The sequence below is a fragment of the Pinus tabuliformis genome, chromosome 4_1 (assembly GCF_031772625.1).
Source record: "Pinus tabuliformis cultivar Carrire ecotype Pingquan chromosome 4_1, CPIR1, whole genome shotgun sequence".
Taxonomy (NCBI): domain Eukaryota; kingdom Viridiplantae; phylum Streptophyta; class Pinopsida; order Pinales; family Pinaceae; genus Pinus; species Pinus tabuliformis.
Genome location: NC_142303.1, coordinates 69473435 through 69490567, shown reverse-complemented (window position 1 = coordinate 69490567; position 17133 = coordinate 69473435). Strand labels below are relative to the sequence as shown.

General features: G+C 41.0%; 1 protein-coding gene across 1 annotated transcript in view; it reads right to left on the bottom strand.

Moving 5' to 3' along the window:
* LOC149174181 (uncharacterized) overlaps positions 1-17133 on the bottom strand; it is a 177276-nt gene that overhangs the window by 31589 nt on the left and 128554 nt on the right. Inside the window, exons 7-9 of the mRNA XM_089419220.1 lie at positions 1352-1484; positions 1067-1203; positions 685-759 (exon numbers count right to left, since the gene is read on the bottom strand). Coding sequence (XP_089275346.1) covers positions 685-759; positions 1067-1203; positions 1352-1484 — 345 coding nt within the window. The remainder of the gene's footprint in view (positions 1-684; positions 760-1066; positions 1204-1351; positions 1485-17133) is intronic.

The following is a 17133-nucleotide window of genomic DNA, read 5'->3' as shown; positions in this document are numbered from 1 at the left end:
GCTGATGATATCCCACCTTATCTTCAACTTTTCTCCAAGAGTTGCACCTTCCACCTCAGGCTTAGCCTCAACACATCCTGATCCACCTACTACTTCTATAGGAAGAATGACATCAGTGACCTTTGCCCATATAAGGGGTAGAGGGAACCATTGATATCTTAGTGCATCATCATAGCCTTGTAGTATCTAGATGCCTCATTATGATCATCTCATGAGATACATTTGTTTTTGTTCTGATATGATTTTCTATTATTCTATGAATACATATCACTGAGGACAGATATCAAATTTAAATATCAATTTTTGTTGTACCACTTGATATCTTATACATTTTATATTGCAATGTTAACTTTTATCTTCATATTTAAGTGACAACGTGTTTGTTTGATGTTGATGTTGCTTTAAGAATTTAAAAAGAAAAAATATTATTTTTGTCCTTTTCAAGTTTCCCAATTACTTTCAATATCTTTCCTGATATTTGCTGAAAATAGAAATTTCAGACCCCCAACAATAAATTGCCGATAATGATAAATGTAATGATGCTTTGGATAGATCAGAAAGCTTCTAATAAGCTGCTATCAAAAACATATATAGTAATGGATGAAATATGTTGATAGCTCAACTCTAACATTAACAGCAAGGTCCACTATAAGAACATGACACCAATAAGCTTAAGCAATATACCTGACCATGGTTCAAGGGACGTTGGTCCCAGTTACTCATCCGTCTGGTTTTGTCTAAATAGCCTCCCAGCACAGTCTGCTTCAAATTAAAAGTAGTGGTTATTAATCTCATATCCAGTGGTTGTTCATGCGATAATTACAAGTCAGATTGAGTAGTAAAATTCATATATGGCAGAGCATAAAACCAATTATAATATTTTGGTTGCTATAATTTGACAACTTGAGTTCACTCCATCACGCGAAGCAGGCAGGGAGAGTATCCATTTGAAACATTTACTTTGCCCCATATTTCTCATTATGACATTGTTTTAGTTCGTTGAAAGTATGTACTTTATGAAACACATAAAATTGGATGTTCAACATAAAACTTTTCAATGCCCCACCTTTGCAAGGCCAGACAGGCCACCCTTGGAGGATCCAGAAAGTTTTTGAAGGTCTAAAGTAGCTTCACAGAAGTGGAAGGACACCAAATCTTCATACGACAGGAAAAGCTGCTCCAGATCATTGTGCAAAGCATAACCTTAAAAATATTCAACCAGAAGCCATTGACTTCGTAAGCATAGAATTAGATGGACTATCTAGAAAAGCAACTAGACTCTTCCTAGAAAGAAATCAACTATGCTACCAACAAACCAACAAACTACTCAAAAATAGAAGTATCATAATACCCAGCTTCAAAATGTTAGGAGAATGGAAAACAAGCTTGAGGCAGTCATCCAATGCATCCTTTTCTGTCTCAAATAGTTTTATCAAGTCAAATATGAAAACCTTTCTTCCAGTAGCAATCTGCAAAATAGAAACCTGTAAAGAAGCCATTTACAAAGTTTGTCAGGAAATTGGCACGTGTCCATTCTACAGATCTTTGTGTTGCATCTTAATCCCTGATTGAAATCAATTGAAACTTAAAAGTCGGTGTTCTGGACTATAGTCTTTGAAATAACAGATTGTTGTATGCCCATTTTCTATAAATACTCACCTAGTTGAGAATTAGAGAGGCTCGCATTGGTTCTGGGAACACATCCTCGCTAGTAAAAGAATCTAACTAATATAGAAGCTTGTCAAGGCAGATGAGAGTACATATCAACGATATAGAAGCGATCCACTCAAATATAAAAAGGAAATCAAGCATGTAGATGAAACCACAAAATTTGGTTGGCTGGATTCATTGTTAGTAGCTTAACATACTCTTTGACTGATTCGTGAAGGGCCTAACTGATGATATTGCATATCATATTACCAGCATAATCTCTCTTAATCACAGATCTATTAAGCATCAGGATCAAAAAGAAATCTAAGGTTTGAGATGGATCTATGCTGGTTTACTTTATTATCATGATAGTCAGCCCAGTGTTTTGTAGTTGATTGATATTATGTCTATTTGTTTTTTTTCCTTTTCTAGGGACCCCAATTTTTTCTTTTCTTTTTCTTTAAATTTAGTTTATTAGCTTTGCAGTCAACACATCTACCTGAGCAGTTTATTAGCTTTACAGTCATGACACATCTACCTGACCTGTAGATTCCCTAGGCTACAGTTTTTAACTGGTGGCTTAATATCAGGGAACAACTAATTTTTAAGTGACCAAGGAAAAAGAATTCTATAAACTAACTTATTAAAGGAAGAAAAGGAACCATGGTATTCGGATGACCCATGGTGTAGACCATGATATTCCAATAGCCAGCTCAATACAAGGAAAAGAGGAGCTCATTCGGATGTTGATTTGGGGGGTAGCATCGGATGTGCTCTAGCCATGAAAATTGGTGGAGAGGCTAAAGCACATGAGATCTCCAAGACCCAGAAATGGTTTGGGGAAATTCTGCCCGGTGAAGGAGATATTAAAATAATTAATATTTTTAATAGGTTCCTAGGTCTAAAGTTAGGAAAATAAAAATATTAATGAGTATTAATATAAAACTGGGTTAGAAGGTTCTAAATGACATCGATCAAGCCAAATCTAATCTTAGCCATTGATTAGAGATGTAATCTTGGTTATTGAAGACTCAACAAAAAAAAGTATAAGAGCAGGTTTGAGGTTCAGTTGGAGATACACCAAAATTGATTAGTCAATTCGATTTTCTAGAGCAGGGTTTGCTAAGAGAAATCGAACAAGTGATCAAAGTTGCGGCGAGAGGCAATGAGTACGAGGCAGAGAGGCAAAGATAGTGCCGGAAGACTAGCGCAGAAGCAGAGAGGCAAACGCAGAGCCAGAGGGAGCCATACAAAAGCCAATAGTGATTGTGCAGAGGCCGAAGCGCCAGCGTCATCCACGCAGAGGCTGCAGAAGTGACGCAGAGGGCCAGAGAGGTTGCGCAAAGCCTCAGAGGGCTGACGCAGAGGGTTTCCGGCTGACAAAGAGGCCAGGAGGGCTGACGCAATGCTTCAGAGTATGCTAGAGAGGGTTTTGTGAGGCAAACTTCCAAAATATCTGCTTCCGAAGAGAGGTATTACTGCCAGAATTTTTATCTCTGTCGGGTGAGCCAATTTGGCACACAGTGTACTCAAGAAAAGTTGCTGAATAATAAAACCCTCAAAATTGCTGCACTGGTTTTCCCAAGTTGGGTTTTTCCAGGGACAATTATCCAAAAATAACGGTGTCCCTTATGTGTTTGTCTATTTCTTTCAGTTGTTGATCTGTAGATGGTTGAGATTGTATTGTGTTTATTTCAGTGTTTATATGGTTAAATAGCTTGTTAGTAATTAAACAAGTGGGCGAAATAAACCAGAGAATACAAATAAAATTTCTAACAGGTAATACTTAGAAATTTCAACATGGTATCAGAGCGTTGCAGATCACAGGAGAGCTAAAGGAACCAACTGAATCAAAGAATTTGCAGCAGAAACAACTGTCCTGAGTGACAGAAGTTGTTCCTAGGCAGAAAGCAGTAGAGAAAGGTTGACGCAGAGGGCTTGCATCATCAGTTCGAGCCAAAGAGAGGCCAGCGCAAAGGCAGAAGAGGATCACAAAGCGCCACGAAGAGCCCAATAGGGTTGACATAGCTGGCCAAGCGAGCAAATCAACCTTCCCAGGATTGCGCAAAGCTTAGAGGCTCAGTTCTTCAGTTGCTAGGGCATAGGAAGTTGTGGGTAGATTGCAGGGAGTGAAGTTGGTGGGGTGTTGTTGTTGCCAAGACAGAACAGTACCTAATGGGGCAAAACCAAGGTAGAGGGAGTCGCTACCTAGGCAGATTTCTAGCCAAGAAATCCAGATCAATGTTGTAGGTACATAGGAGATCGGAGAGGTACGATTCAACGGTTGGAGGATTTCCAGGAGGGAAATCGAGACTCAGAGGGAGTCGAAGAGAGAACTTCGAGGAGGGAAGTAGAGACTTAGAGGAGTCGAAGAGAAGCGCAAAGAGATGGCCATGAATGGACTGAGGGATCAAGACAGGATGGACAGGGCGTCCAACTTTGTCATCTAGAAGGCCAGGATCCTGTCCGTTCTAGATAAACATCGCATCAAGGCCTTCGCCTTGAGAACCGTGGCTATCCCAATCGACCCAACTAACAATGAAAAGTATGAGGATGCGATGGCCATGGCAAAATGCATAATCCTTGATGGGGTCAAGGATCATGTGGTCCAACATAATGCCGAGAAGAAAATGGCAAAGGAAATGTGGGACACCATAACGACATTGTATCAGACGACTTCCGTGTAGAGGAAGATGCTACTAGAGAATCAACTGCAGTCATCTCAGATGCAGAAGGGGGAGCAGGTAGATCACTTCCTCAGCAAATTGAAGGAGATTCAGGACCAACTGAGTTCCATAGAGGCCACCCTAGATCAAGAGTTAATGGTGAGGACCGCCCTGAACCCAGTCTTCGAGGAGTGGGAGACGTTTGTTCAAAGCATTTTGGGCAGAGAACATCTTCCAGATTGGGAAGAACTGTGGGCAACTCTTCGTCAAGAAGAGATCAGACGGCTGACCAAGGTAGGAAGTAGTAGCAAAGGAGCCCGAGTCAAGAAAGAGGAGGAAGAATATGCAGCGCTAGCATCTGCGAGGTAGCAGGGGAAGAGGAAGAAAAAGGACCTCTCCAAGATAAAGTGCTTCAACTGTGGGGAACTGGGCCATTATGCAAACCAGTGTCCGAGGAAGAAGAATAAGGGAGAGGCATCTGACTCCAAGGCAACGCCATCGAAGGCGGAAAAGGAGGTAGAGGATGATGACGATTGTACCATGAGTTCTCATGTACCTCTATAGAAGAGGTGGGGAAACATTGAGCTGTAGATAGAAGGACTACAGGCGGTGAGGGGCAGGATCCTTGAGGTACCCAAACTCTTGGATCATACCTGGTTACGAGAGCCCCGAAGTGAGAGTAGCAAGATGGCGGATGTTGGTACAAGCAAATGCGGATGAAGCGGCAGAGAGTGTTCGAGTGCAGCAATCCCAGGCAATGCAGAGAGGGTTACAGCAGTGCGAGAGGCACAGAGGAGGTTGCAGCAGTGCAGGATGGCACAAAGAGGTTTGCAGTGGTGCGAGAGGCACAAAGTTGTTGTAGTAGCACAGAGCGTTATGAAACCAGCTCACAAAAAGATAGAAAAGATAGATTAAGGACTTCAAAATTAGCCTCTTCGAGGGGGCAACCTCCTTTACATTACACAAATGAACAATTATTGGATGATACAAATGACAAGACCTCCTTTCTATATATAGGAGTCTAAGGGGTCCCAACGCAATTAGAGCCTACATAACAACAATATTGTAGGGGCACAACAATAACAATAGTGGGCTTCTATGGGGCATAATAATAACAACATGGGGACTCTATAGGCACAATAATAGAATAAGGGGGTTGCACTAATAACAATAAGGGGTTACACTAATAGTATAGAGGCCTAACATGCCCCTCTCCTTCAAAAATGTGTTGTCCTCAATGCTTGAGTAGTTTTGGATGCTTCTGTATAAAATTCTCATCCTCCCATGTGGAATCTTCAGCGGGTAATTTCTTCCACTTGATGAGATACTCTAAAATTGATCGATTCCGTAGCTGTCGATTTCTTGTTTTTGTGACTGCTTCCGGTTCCAATATGATTTTTCCTTCCTCGTCAAGTTCTGGCAATATTGTTTGAACTGGGATCTTCTCACCTATAACCTTCTTTAAGAATGAAACATGGAAAACTAGGTGCACTCGGGAAGATGCAGGAAGCTCCAATTGGTATTCCATAGTACCAATATTTTGTAACACCTTGTACAGACCATAATACTTTGGTGATAATTTATTATCCTTCTTAGCTTGCTTGAGGGACATTTGTTTGTATGGTTGTAGTCGTAGAAATACCCAATCACCTACATTAAAACTTCTTTTGTTGCGATATTGATATGCATGTTGTTTCATTCGATTCTGTGCCAAAGTGAAGTTATCCATTAAAAGTTGGAGAACTTGTTGTTGATGCTTGATGTGAATTTTCACTGCTTGAACCTTTGTCTTCTTTATATGTCCTATCTTGAGAGTTTGAGGAGTGGTAATTCTTGCAATGCATTACAAGATATGGTCAGATTCATTCCTTCTTTCTTTGGGGTTGGTTCCTGGTGAGTATCCTTTTCTTTTGACGTTTCTTGATCCTTTTCTTCCTGATAATTCACTGCTTGAACCTTCTTCTTCTTGATATTTCCTTTTATCTTGAGAGTTTGAGGAGTGGTAATTCCTGCCAATGCAGTAAAAGATATGGTCGGATTCATTTCTTCTTTCTATAGGGTTGGTTGCCGATGTATATCCTTTTCTTTTGAGGTTTCTTGATCATTTTCTTCCTCTTCACAATCTATGTAAAATAATTTCTTCTCGGCACACTTATGACCATTAATGTATTTGCTATCACAATTGTTACAAAGCCTTTTTTCTCTTTTTTCTTCCAATTGTTGTGGTGTCAACCTTGTAGGTTGTGAAAGGTTGGGAGAAACAACACTTCCATCTTTATAGTTGTGACTGGTAGACTTCCTTATTGCCATAATTTTTCTTTCCACTTTTCTTGTCAACCTGAATGCCTTCTCCAATGAATCAAGTTCCCAAAGACGAACCTCATGTTGAATGTTATCTTTTAAAGTCCCTATGAAGACATCAATCCTCTGCTTCTCTGGAATATTATTTACCCTTATATTCAATTTTTGGAATTCCTCAATGTACTCTGCCATTGTACCCTTTTGTTTGAGATTTATCAATTGGCTAAAGAAGGTGTTGCTCTTTGTCTCCTCATAATGTGCTATCATTTCCTCCATGAAAATTGACCAAGTGACCAGTGCTTTACGAGAACAAAGCCCTCTATAACATAAAAACTGATTTGGTTCTAAATATAAAGATGCAATACGTACCTTTTGTAACAGTTGCACATCATGTAGATAAAAATATTGCTCCATGTGTAATATCCATGTTACTAGATCCTTGCCATCAAACTTCCTCATATCTCTTCTTCTTTCTTTTAGAAGCTCGATCTTGAAACGAAGGTAACTCTGTAGTTTCAAATCTCCAAATTCTGAAATTGCGAACTGTGGTAGCCCTTTGAGTCCTCTTTCCAATGCCACCAGTCTGATCGAAATTGGATTCTCCAAAAAATCGTTATGCCCAATCTCCCCATATGACCTGATTATTCACTTTTTTAGTAGAGCGAACTTGTACGAACTACCACGTGTCACTGTTTCAACCTTCGGACCCGAAAATGATGCACATAAAAACATAGCTCATCCTCTTTGTGATGAAATTTCAATTTAATACTCAAAGAAAAAGTTATAATGATTTTCCCAAGGTCATCTGTTTGGAATGTAATTCGGGAGTCTGCAAAAACCCTAACTTCCTTAGATCATATCTCCGACAATATAGCGAGACAAGATCTGAAATTCAGACCCAAGCTTCTGCAAGATTTCTGCTCAAATGGGTTTTAATTTCAAAGCCTGAACCTTCGCAGAAAAAAAATTATAGCGAAAATGCCACAATGACCTGTTTGCGATGGAATTCTGGAGCTTGCAAAAACCCTAACTTCCTCAGAACATATCTCCAAAAATATAGCGAGACAAGATCTGAAATTCGGACCAGAGATTCAAAACAATTTCAGCTCAAATGTGTTTTTTTTAGCTTCTGAAACTTCGTAGCGAATAAGTTATAGCAAAAATCCACAATGCCCTATTTGGAGTAGCAAAACCCTAGAATCCAAAGCTCTGATGCCAAATGTTATGAAACCAACTCGCTATTGATTTGGGGTACCATCGAATGTGCTCTAGCCACGAAATTTGGTGGAGAGGTTAGGGCACATGAGATCTCCAATACCCAAAAAGGGTTTGGGCAGATTTTAAATAGCTTGGGAGATATTAAAATAATTAATATTTTTAATGAAGTCCCTAAGTCTAAACTTAGGGAAATTAAAATATTAATGTGAATTAATATAAAACTGTGTTAGAATGGTCCAAAAGACATGAATCAAGCTAGATCTAATCTTAGCCATCGATTAAGGACTTAATCTCGGCCGTTGATATGTCAACGAGGAAAGTATAAGAGGAGGCTCAAGGGTCAGTTGGAGAACACACCAGAGTGATCAGTCATTCTATTCTCTAGAGTGGGGTTTGCTAAGAGAGATAGAATAGCGTGATCGAGAGAGCAGCTGAGGGGCATTGAGTACAAAGAGACAGAGAGGCAGAGATAGTGTCGGGATAGCAGCAGAGTAGCCAGAGAGAGAGACGCAGGAGCAACCACTGCTCACGCAAAGGCAGCTAAGTGCTACCCAATCGACCCCAGTGATAATGACAGGTACGAGGAGGCGATGGCGAGGGCCAAGTGCATTATCCTTGACGAGGTCAAGGATCATGTGGTACCACATATAGCCGAGAAGGAAATGGCATTTGAGATGTGGGAGGCTCTCAAGAACTTGTATCAACATACTTATATGCAGAGAACAATGTTGCTCGAGAACCAGATGAGGTCGTATCAGATGAAGAAGGGACAATCGATTGACACCTTCCTCAGAGGACTGAATGAGATCTGAGACCAGTTGACTGCTATAGGAGTGACACCGGATCAGGAGCTAATGGTGAGGACAGCCCTGAATGTTGTCTCAAAAAACTGGGAAGTATTTGCCCAGAGTATACTGGGCAGAGGGACACTTCCACCTTGGGACGAGATGTAGGCAGCTCTTCGCCAAGAAGAGATCAGACGGCAGTCGAAGTTAGGTAGCAGCAATAAGGGGATCAAAGTCAAGCAGGATGTGGCCCTAGCATCTGAGGGAAAGCAGGAAATGCAGAAGAAGAAAGACCTCTCCAAGATCAAATGCTTCCACTATGGGGAGTTGAGTCATTATGCGACCCAGTGTCCAAGGAAGAAGAACAAGGGAGAGGCCTCCGAGACCAAAGCAACGCCAACAAGGGCAGAGAAGGAAGTGGAGACAGACGATGACTATGCCATGAGAGCACACACGGCACTTGAGCGGAAGTGGGGAGACATCGAGCTGTAACGGACTACAGGCGATGAGGGGTAGGATCCTCGAGGTACCCAGCCTCTTGGATTAAACCATGCTACGGGAGCCCCAAAGATGAGTAGTAGGACTGGCGAATGTGGGTGGAGACAGATGCGGATGAAGCGGCAAAGAGAGCTACAGTGAAAAATTCTCGGGACAGCGCGAGGCTAGAAGGTTGCAACAGTGCGAGAGGCACGGGAGTGTTTCAACAGTGCAGGATGGCACAGAGAGGTGTGCAATGGTGCGAGATGCAGGGAGTTGTTGCAGCAGCGCAGAGGTCAGAGAGGGAGCACTCGTCAGCGGTAGAGGGAGCTTCAACATCAGGAGTACTCTAGCCTGACAGAGAGGTCAGAGTTGGGAGATCAGTGACTTACTTCTCAATAACTGAGTTGCAGTGCGGCAGTTAGCAGTGGTAGTGCTATGGGCAGCACGATGAGAGGAGATGCAGTGCAGACGCAGCAGTGGCAGGGGCAGGGCCATGGGCAGCAGCACCGATGCAGAGGGAGTTGTCATACAGATGCAGCAATGGCAGTGGCAGAGCTATGGGCAGCAGTACAGGATGTAGCAGTGCAAAGGATGTTGGGCAGCAGGCCTAGCATCAGCACAAGGACCGATGCCAGATGATCAGGGTAATACTCAGTGAGGAGTAATGCTAGAGCACAATCCTCGCTAAGAGGGAGTGTAGATTTGGGGTAGCATCGAATGTGCTCTAGCCACGAAATTTGGTGGAAAGGTTAGGGCACATGAGATCTCCAATACCTAGAAAAGGTTTGGGCAGATTCTAAATAGTTTGGGAGATATTAAAATAATTAATATTTTTAATGGAGCCCTTAAGTCTAAACTTAGGGAATTTAAAATATTAATGTGAATTAATATAAAAATGTGTTAGAATGGTCCAAAAGACATGGATCAAGCCAAATCTAATCTTAGTCGTCGATTAGGGACTTAATCTCGGTCGTTGATTTGTCAACGAGGAAAGTATAAGAGGAGGCTTGAGGGTCAATTAGAGAACACACCAGAGTGATCACTCATTCTATTCTCTAGAGCGGGATTTGCTAAGAGAGATAGAATCAGTGATCGGGAGAGTAGCTGAGGGGAATTGAGTACAGAGAGACAAAGAGGCAGAGATTGTGCTGCGATAGCAGCAGAGCAGCCAGAGAGAAAGACGCAGGAGTAGCCAGTGCTCACGCAGAGGCAACTAAGTGCTGCGCAAAGCACCAGAGGGGCCAACATAGCTGACGTAGAGGCTCAGAGAGCTTACGCATGTCCTCCTGGGGCTGACGTAGGCCAAGATAGGCTAACACGGGGCCAACGTTGGGCTAGGAGAGGTTGACGCAGTCCAGACTGGGCAGATGCTAGGGTTTTCGGGGAAAATTGGTGCTGAGTAGCTGCCAAGAGGATTATCCGGGATTTCAACTAGTAAATTTGTCATAAACCAAGAGGTATTACGGCTAAGGAAATTCTCTATTGGGTAGGCCAGTTTCGGCACCTAGATTGTACTCTGATATTGCTTAATAAGAAAACCCTTAGATAGTTGCATCGGTTTTCCTACATTGGGTTTTTCCGGGGACATTAGTCCAAAAATAATGGTGTCATGTGGTGTGTTTGTTCTTGTTTCTTTTAGTTGTTGATCTGTAATATGTTGAGCATGCACTAGTGTTTATTTTTAGTATTTACATTGTAAATAACTTGTTAAGGAAAATAAAAAGTAGGTAGGAATAAATCAAATAAAGTGCATGGACGGTTTCTAACTAAATAAACTTGGAAACTTCAACACTCACAAAAAGATAGAAAAGATAGATTAACGACTTCAAAATCGGCCTCTTCGAGGGACAACCTGCTTTACATTACACAAATGAACAATTATTGGATGATACAAATGACAAGACCTCCTTTCTATATATATAGGAGTCTAAGGGGTCCCAATACAATTAGAGCCTACATAACAATAATATTGTAGGGGCACAACAATAACAATAGTGGGCTTCTATCGGGCATAATAATAACAACATGGGGACTATATGGGCACAATGATAGAATAAGGGGGTTGCATTAATAACAATAAGGGGTTACACTAGTATTATAGGGACTTAACACAAAGGGAGCACATGATAGCGGCAAAGAGAGCTTCAGCATCGGGAGTGTTTCTAGCCTGACAAAGATGTCAGTAGTTGGGTAGATCAGTTACTTACTTCTCAGTAATTGAGTTGCAATGTAGCAGTAGTAGTGGTAGTGCTATGGGCAACACGATGCAGCGTGATGAGAGAGAACTGCAGTGCAGATGTATTGTTGGGTAGAAGGACCCGCAGCAGCACAGATGCAGACCGAGTTGTCGTACAGATGTAGCAGTGGCAGTGGTAGAGCCATGGGAAACAGTACAGGATACAACAATGCAAAGGATGTTGGGCAGGAACGCCTAGCATCAGCACAGGTACCAGTTTCGTATAATCAAGGTGATGCTCAGTGCTGGAGTATTACTAGAGCACATTCCTCGCTAAGAGCGAGTGTTGATTTGCGCTAGCATCGAATGTGCTCTAGCCATGAAAATTGGTGGAGAGGCTAAAACACATAAGATCTCCAAGACCCAGAAATGGTTTGGACAGATTGTACCCGGTTTGGGAGATATTAAAATAATTCATATTTTTAATGGACTTACTAAGTCTAAACTTTAAGAAAATAGAAATATTAATGGGTATTAATATAAAACTGGGTTAGAAGGTGCTAAATGACATGGATCAAGCCAAATCTAATCTTAGTCGTTGATTAGAGATGTAATCTCGACCGTTGAAGACTCAACGGAAAAAGTATAAGAGGAGGCTTGATGGTCAGTTGGAGATACACCAAGATTGATCAATCAATTCGATTTTTTAGAGCTGGGTTTGCTAAGAGAAATCAAACCAGAGATCAGAGTTGCAGCGAGGGGTGGTGAGTATGAGGCAGAGAGGCAGAGATAGTGTCGGAAGACCAGCGCAGAAGCAAAGAGGCAGACGCAGATCCAAAGGGAGCCACGCAGAGGCCGGCAGTGACTGTGCGGAGGCCAGAAGGGCCTGCGTCATCCACACAGAGAATGCAAAAGTGACGCAGAGGGCCAGAGAGGCTACGCAGAGCCTCAGAGGGCTAACATAGTGCTTCAGATTGTGTTGGAGAGGGTTTTGTGGGGCAGACTTTCAGAATATCTGCTTTTGTAGAGAGGTATCACTGCCAGATTTTTTATCTCTGTCAGGTGAGCCAGTTTCGCACCCAGTGTACTCAAGAAAAGCTACTTAATAATAAAACCCTCAGAACTACTGCACTGGTTTTCCCAAGTTGGGTTTTTCCGAGGACAATTGTCCAAAAATAATGGTGTCCCTTGTGTGTTTGCCTATTTCTTTCAACTGTTGATCTGTAGATGGTTGAGATTGTATTGTGTTTATTTCAATGTTTACAAGGTTAAATAACTTGTTAGTAATTAAACAAGGAGGTGAAATAAACCAGAAAATACAGATAAAATTTCTAACAGGTAATACTTAGAAATTTCAACATCATAGACATGATTGGATGTTTTGGTTAATTTAGTTGTGGGCCCATAGAAATTTGTGCAAGGGTTTGTAACCCTGAGTGTGGATCTTGTTCGAGGGTGAAAATATCCTCCCTAAGGATCAAGACTAGTTTCGATGGTGAAACATTCACCCTAGCTAAACAAGAGGGAGAACCACTTCAGGTTCTTCAAGTCGGCCTTTAGGGCTAATCGTTGCCCTCATGAAGACTATAAGTAAAAGGGAGATCTAGCTCATTTGAAACCATCACAAGTGTGATAATCTAAGGAAAGAAGAGAGTCGAAGGAGGATGTCTACCTCAGTGATGGTTGCACTGGAGAACAACAGTTATGAGGTCTAAAAAAAGGTCGAATTTATCTTTGTAGGGCATTCGAGATCATCTATGGAGGAAGGATTGTGTCCTTGCGTGGTTCTGGGCTAGAAGATTTGTTGTTTCGTTATGTGATTTGGCCACAAGTATGTTAATCATCCAAAGAAGGTCGAGACCTCTGTTATAGGTGTTTTGAAGGGTCGAAAGGCCAGGGCTACTACTGAAAGGAGACCGCATGCCTTGGAAGATCAGTGCAAGGAGTTAAGGGCCAAAAACTTAAAAGTGAAGGAAACATCGAAGTTTGGTCGATTGAGGTAACCCTAGACAGAGGTCGATCAAATTTCAGCCCTAAGACCATGTCCTGGTTAAGTGTGTAACAAGTATGTGGTTGTGTCTTTCATGTGATGGTTATTATGTGATCAGGGGTTGTCAATAAGGGTTATTGACAACAGTCCAATATGCCTTAGTTAGGGCTTCCCTCTATGGTATGTTGCCCTTAAAATCCTGCTCAGAAGTTTGATAAGTTCGCTCTTACTTTTTGTGCATGGCAGAAAGGAAAGAGACCCTCAAGAAGGAGACATATGGGTAGTGAATTGGGCCGCAAATTTTGGATGTATTGCACAGAGATTCTATGTATATGTCTATCCTGAAGTGTGTTGTATAAAATCTCAAGTAGTTGTACAAAAGTGCGAGTTTATGGGTAGAGTATAGAGCTAATATAGTGAAGGGAAATAAGAGACAACGCGGAGCTAATTCAGTGGAAAAGAGAGTCGTGTTGAAGTGGTTGGGTAGTGTTGTTGCCGAAATTGTGCAACCAAGATGCGACAACGCTCATGGCGAGGGTTGGCACTCTGATCCCCACCGTCTCTGTGCTAGTTGTCTCCCACCAGCAGACTATGGGGGGTAGTCCCTATGAAATGTGAAGATGAAAGACCCATCGACAACCGACAACTCCAGGAGACACAACTTAGCAACTTGGTTAATTTAGCAAGTTTAGAGATTTTATTAGATTACGTTGAAAGACTAATGCCTTAAATGGAGTATGTTGTTGCACAAAGTGTCTAGGCACCATGACAACGCTCAGAGTAAGGGTTGTCACTCTAATCCTTACTCACTCCGTTTAGACTCTCTCCTAGACAAGTCGAGGGGGGTAGTCCCTAAGGTGAGTAAGGATTAGAGTGACAGCGCTTACTATGAGTGTTGTCGCAGTGCCTAGACACTTTGTGTGACAACATTTTTTGGCGTCGTCTTGTTATGGGATCGAAAAAATGAAAAACCAGAAAAGCATAACAAATTTGATAGTTTGTCGCTGGGACCGTACATCATTCGAGGCATTGTTGGACCCAACTCATTCCATTTGAGCACATTGGAAGGCGAACTACTGGATTTACCTGCGAATGGCCAAATGCTCAAATTGTACTTCAGAGAGGACATCTGATGGCACTAGGCATCCTTGTATTGTATTCCTAACCCTACACCCTTTCATTTCAGCATTTCATTTTGTAGTTATGTCAGATTTATGTATTTCATGTTATTAGGATAGTTAATAAATGAAGAGCTTATATCTTTCTTGTGCATAATATTGTATGATAATGTGCTTAATATTATATAATAATTTTTGGATGGATGCTACTTATGTTATCTTGTGTGTTGTGTGGATGCAGATTCTGGATTCTCACATTCTCCGGCAACGATGCCAAAAAATGTTGTCGCACAAAGTGTCTAGGCACCACGACAACGCTCAGAGTAAGGGTTGTCACTCTAATACTTACTCACTCCATTTAGACTCTCTCCTAGACAAGTCGAGGGGGGTAGTCTCTAAGTTGAATGGATGAGGATAGTCTCTAGAACACAGACTCAAGGAGATTTTAAGGATGAACAACTTGATGAATTTATAGCAAGTCTTGGTCAATTGAGATAGATAGATTAAAATGAGACACTACCACAAAATGAAATTGATTATATACCAGTGCCTTTATATTGAATTAACCATAGACTAAACAGAAACAAGTTATCCAGAGCAATTTATAATGTAGCAGAGCGACGATCATGAAAAATGCTCAAAACTTTAGCATGCAAGATAACCTAACAAAATTTATCTTTCTCCAACAGTAAACATGAGATTTTAAAACATTTATCGCTCTTGACAGTAGAGAAATTAAAAATTAAGATTTTGCACTTAACAAAAAAGACACCAAGGAACTTTAAATTAGAATTTTTATTATTCCTTCGGCAATTGCTTCAATGTGATAAATGAAGTAAAACAAATCAAAGGGTTAATAATTTTTTTTTTAATGTGGCCTATGGCCCATTAAGTTATATCTAAGCTTTCCCTAAGTTTTGCAACAAATTGGAGTTTATCGAATGCCTGCAGCGAGCGCTACGAAATTTTGAAAATACAAAGTTTTAAAACACTTTTTCCATCATTTCAAATGCCTAAGATGTTTTGGATGTAATTTAACCCGTTTTCAATCTTGATGTGACATTTGATGGGATTTCTATAAGCCTTAAAGAAGATTTTAAAACTAAACCCTGAAAGTGTAGTTTTTGTAAAAGGCCATTTCCAACAAACTCAATAAATCTTCTTAGAGAGACATAAATTAGGGTTTATGACAAAAAAAAGGCAACACAAACCAGTACAAGAAGATGAAAAATCAAATATCATCAAGGTTTTTTGTGGATTACAGGCACGCATATCAGGTTCCTATGGCTTTGGTCAAATAGTCAACAAGGATAAATAGCAACACTATGTTCTGTTGATCAATGGTTGTCATTGATGTCAACCCAAGCAGCACGAGGGGCTACCTCAATATTGTATCGGCATTTTGACTTGACAACTTACTCTATTCTGAGTCAAGGATCTTCTAGATGGATTCTACTTGTCGAGATGTTTCCGTTGATATATGGCACGCCACGTAATTCTTCATGGTTTGAGAGATATTCGTGTTTGAAGTTAGTAACCCTAGTTAGTGGGCTAAAACCCTACGGGGTTGTGGCATGGAACTCATTATTGGTTGTGGTCATTGAATAGTCAATAATTAATGATGTTTTTTTTGCTCCTAAAATCCCTCCAACGTTCATTTGTTGAGGACCCTCTCAACTCAAGACATTCATATAAATAGTGACCCTCATATCCTCCTCTAGTAGGGATTTTGTGGCTTCAAACAGGTTATTGTGGCATTTTTGCTATAACTTTTTTTCTGTGAAACTTCAAAAGCGGAAATTAAAACCCATTTGAGCCGAAATCTTGATGAATCTCGTCACTGAATTTCAGATCTTGGTTCGCTATATTTTCGAAGATATGATTTGAGGAAGTTAGGGTTTTTGCAGGCTCCCGAATTCCATGTCAAACAGGTGACGTTGGGAAAATCATCATAACTTTCTCTTTGAGCATTGGATTCAAATTTCGTAAATAGTCACAAAAAGAGGACGGACTATAGCTTGTTGAGTAGCATTTTCAGGGCCAAAGGTCGCAACAGTGACACGTGGCTCCTCGTACAAGTTCACTCTACTAAACCAGTCTATAATCAGGTCATTGTGGGAGATTGGGCATAACTCTTTCTTGAAGAATCCAATCTTGATCAGACCTGTGGGGTTGGAAAGAGGACTCATAGGGCTACCACAGGACGAAATTTCAGACCTTGGAGATCCAAAATTACACAGATACAACAGATTCAATATCGAGCTCCTAGAAGGCAAGAAAAAGCATGCATTCAAGGATCACTGCAATAAGGACCACACATCAACAATCAAGGGTAAGTCTCCTACAGTAAGGTATGTATGATTAGTATTTACATTTGAAATATGAGTATCAACTCTGACACATGTTTTTGCAGGACAACGTAAGTACATCTAGGGTCTTGGTTATATCTCTATGTCTCTATGTCACAGTTAGTTTTGATACCACATTTCGAATGTCCTATTCTTGATACTACACATTTGATGCTACATATTCTTGATGCTACACCAAGTCTGCTAAATCTATATGATGTTGTAAGCTCATGTTACTTGTCTTGTCATAGTTGATAGAAAGGTTTTTGTTGTTGTACTTAGAACTTGGTCCATCACAAGTATAGGGTCTGTCATTAGTTTTTATTGTATATATCTTTAGGTCAGTTTTGGATATAGTCTTGCATAGAGTCCAGGGCTATATCAAGAGTGAGAGTCTTTGT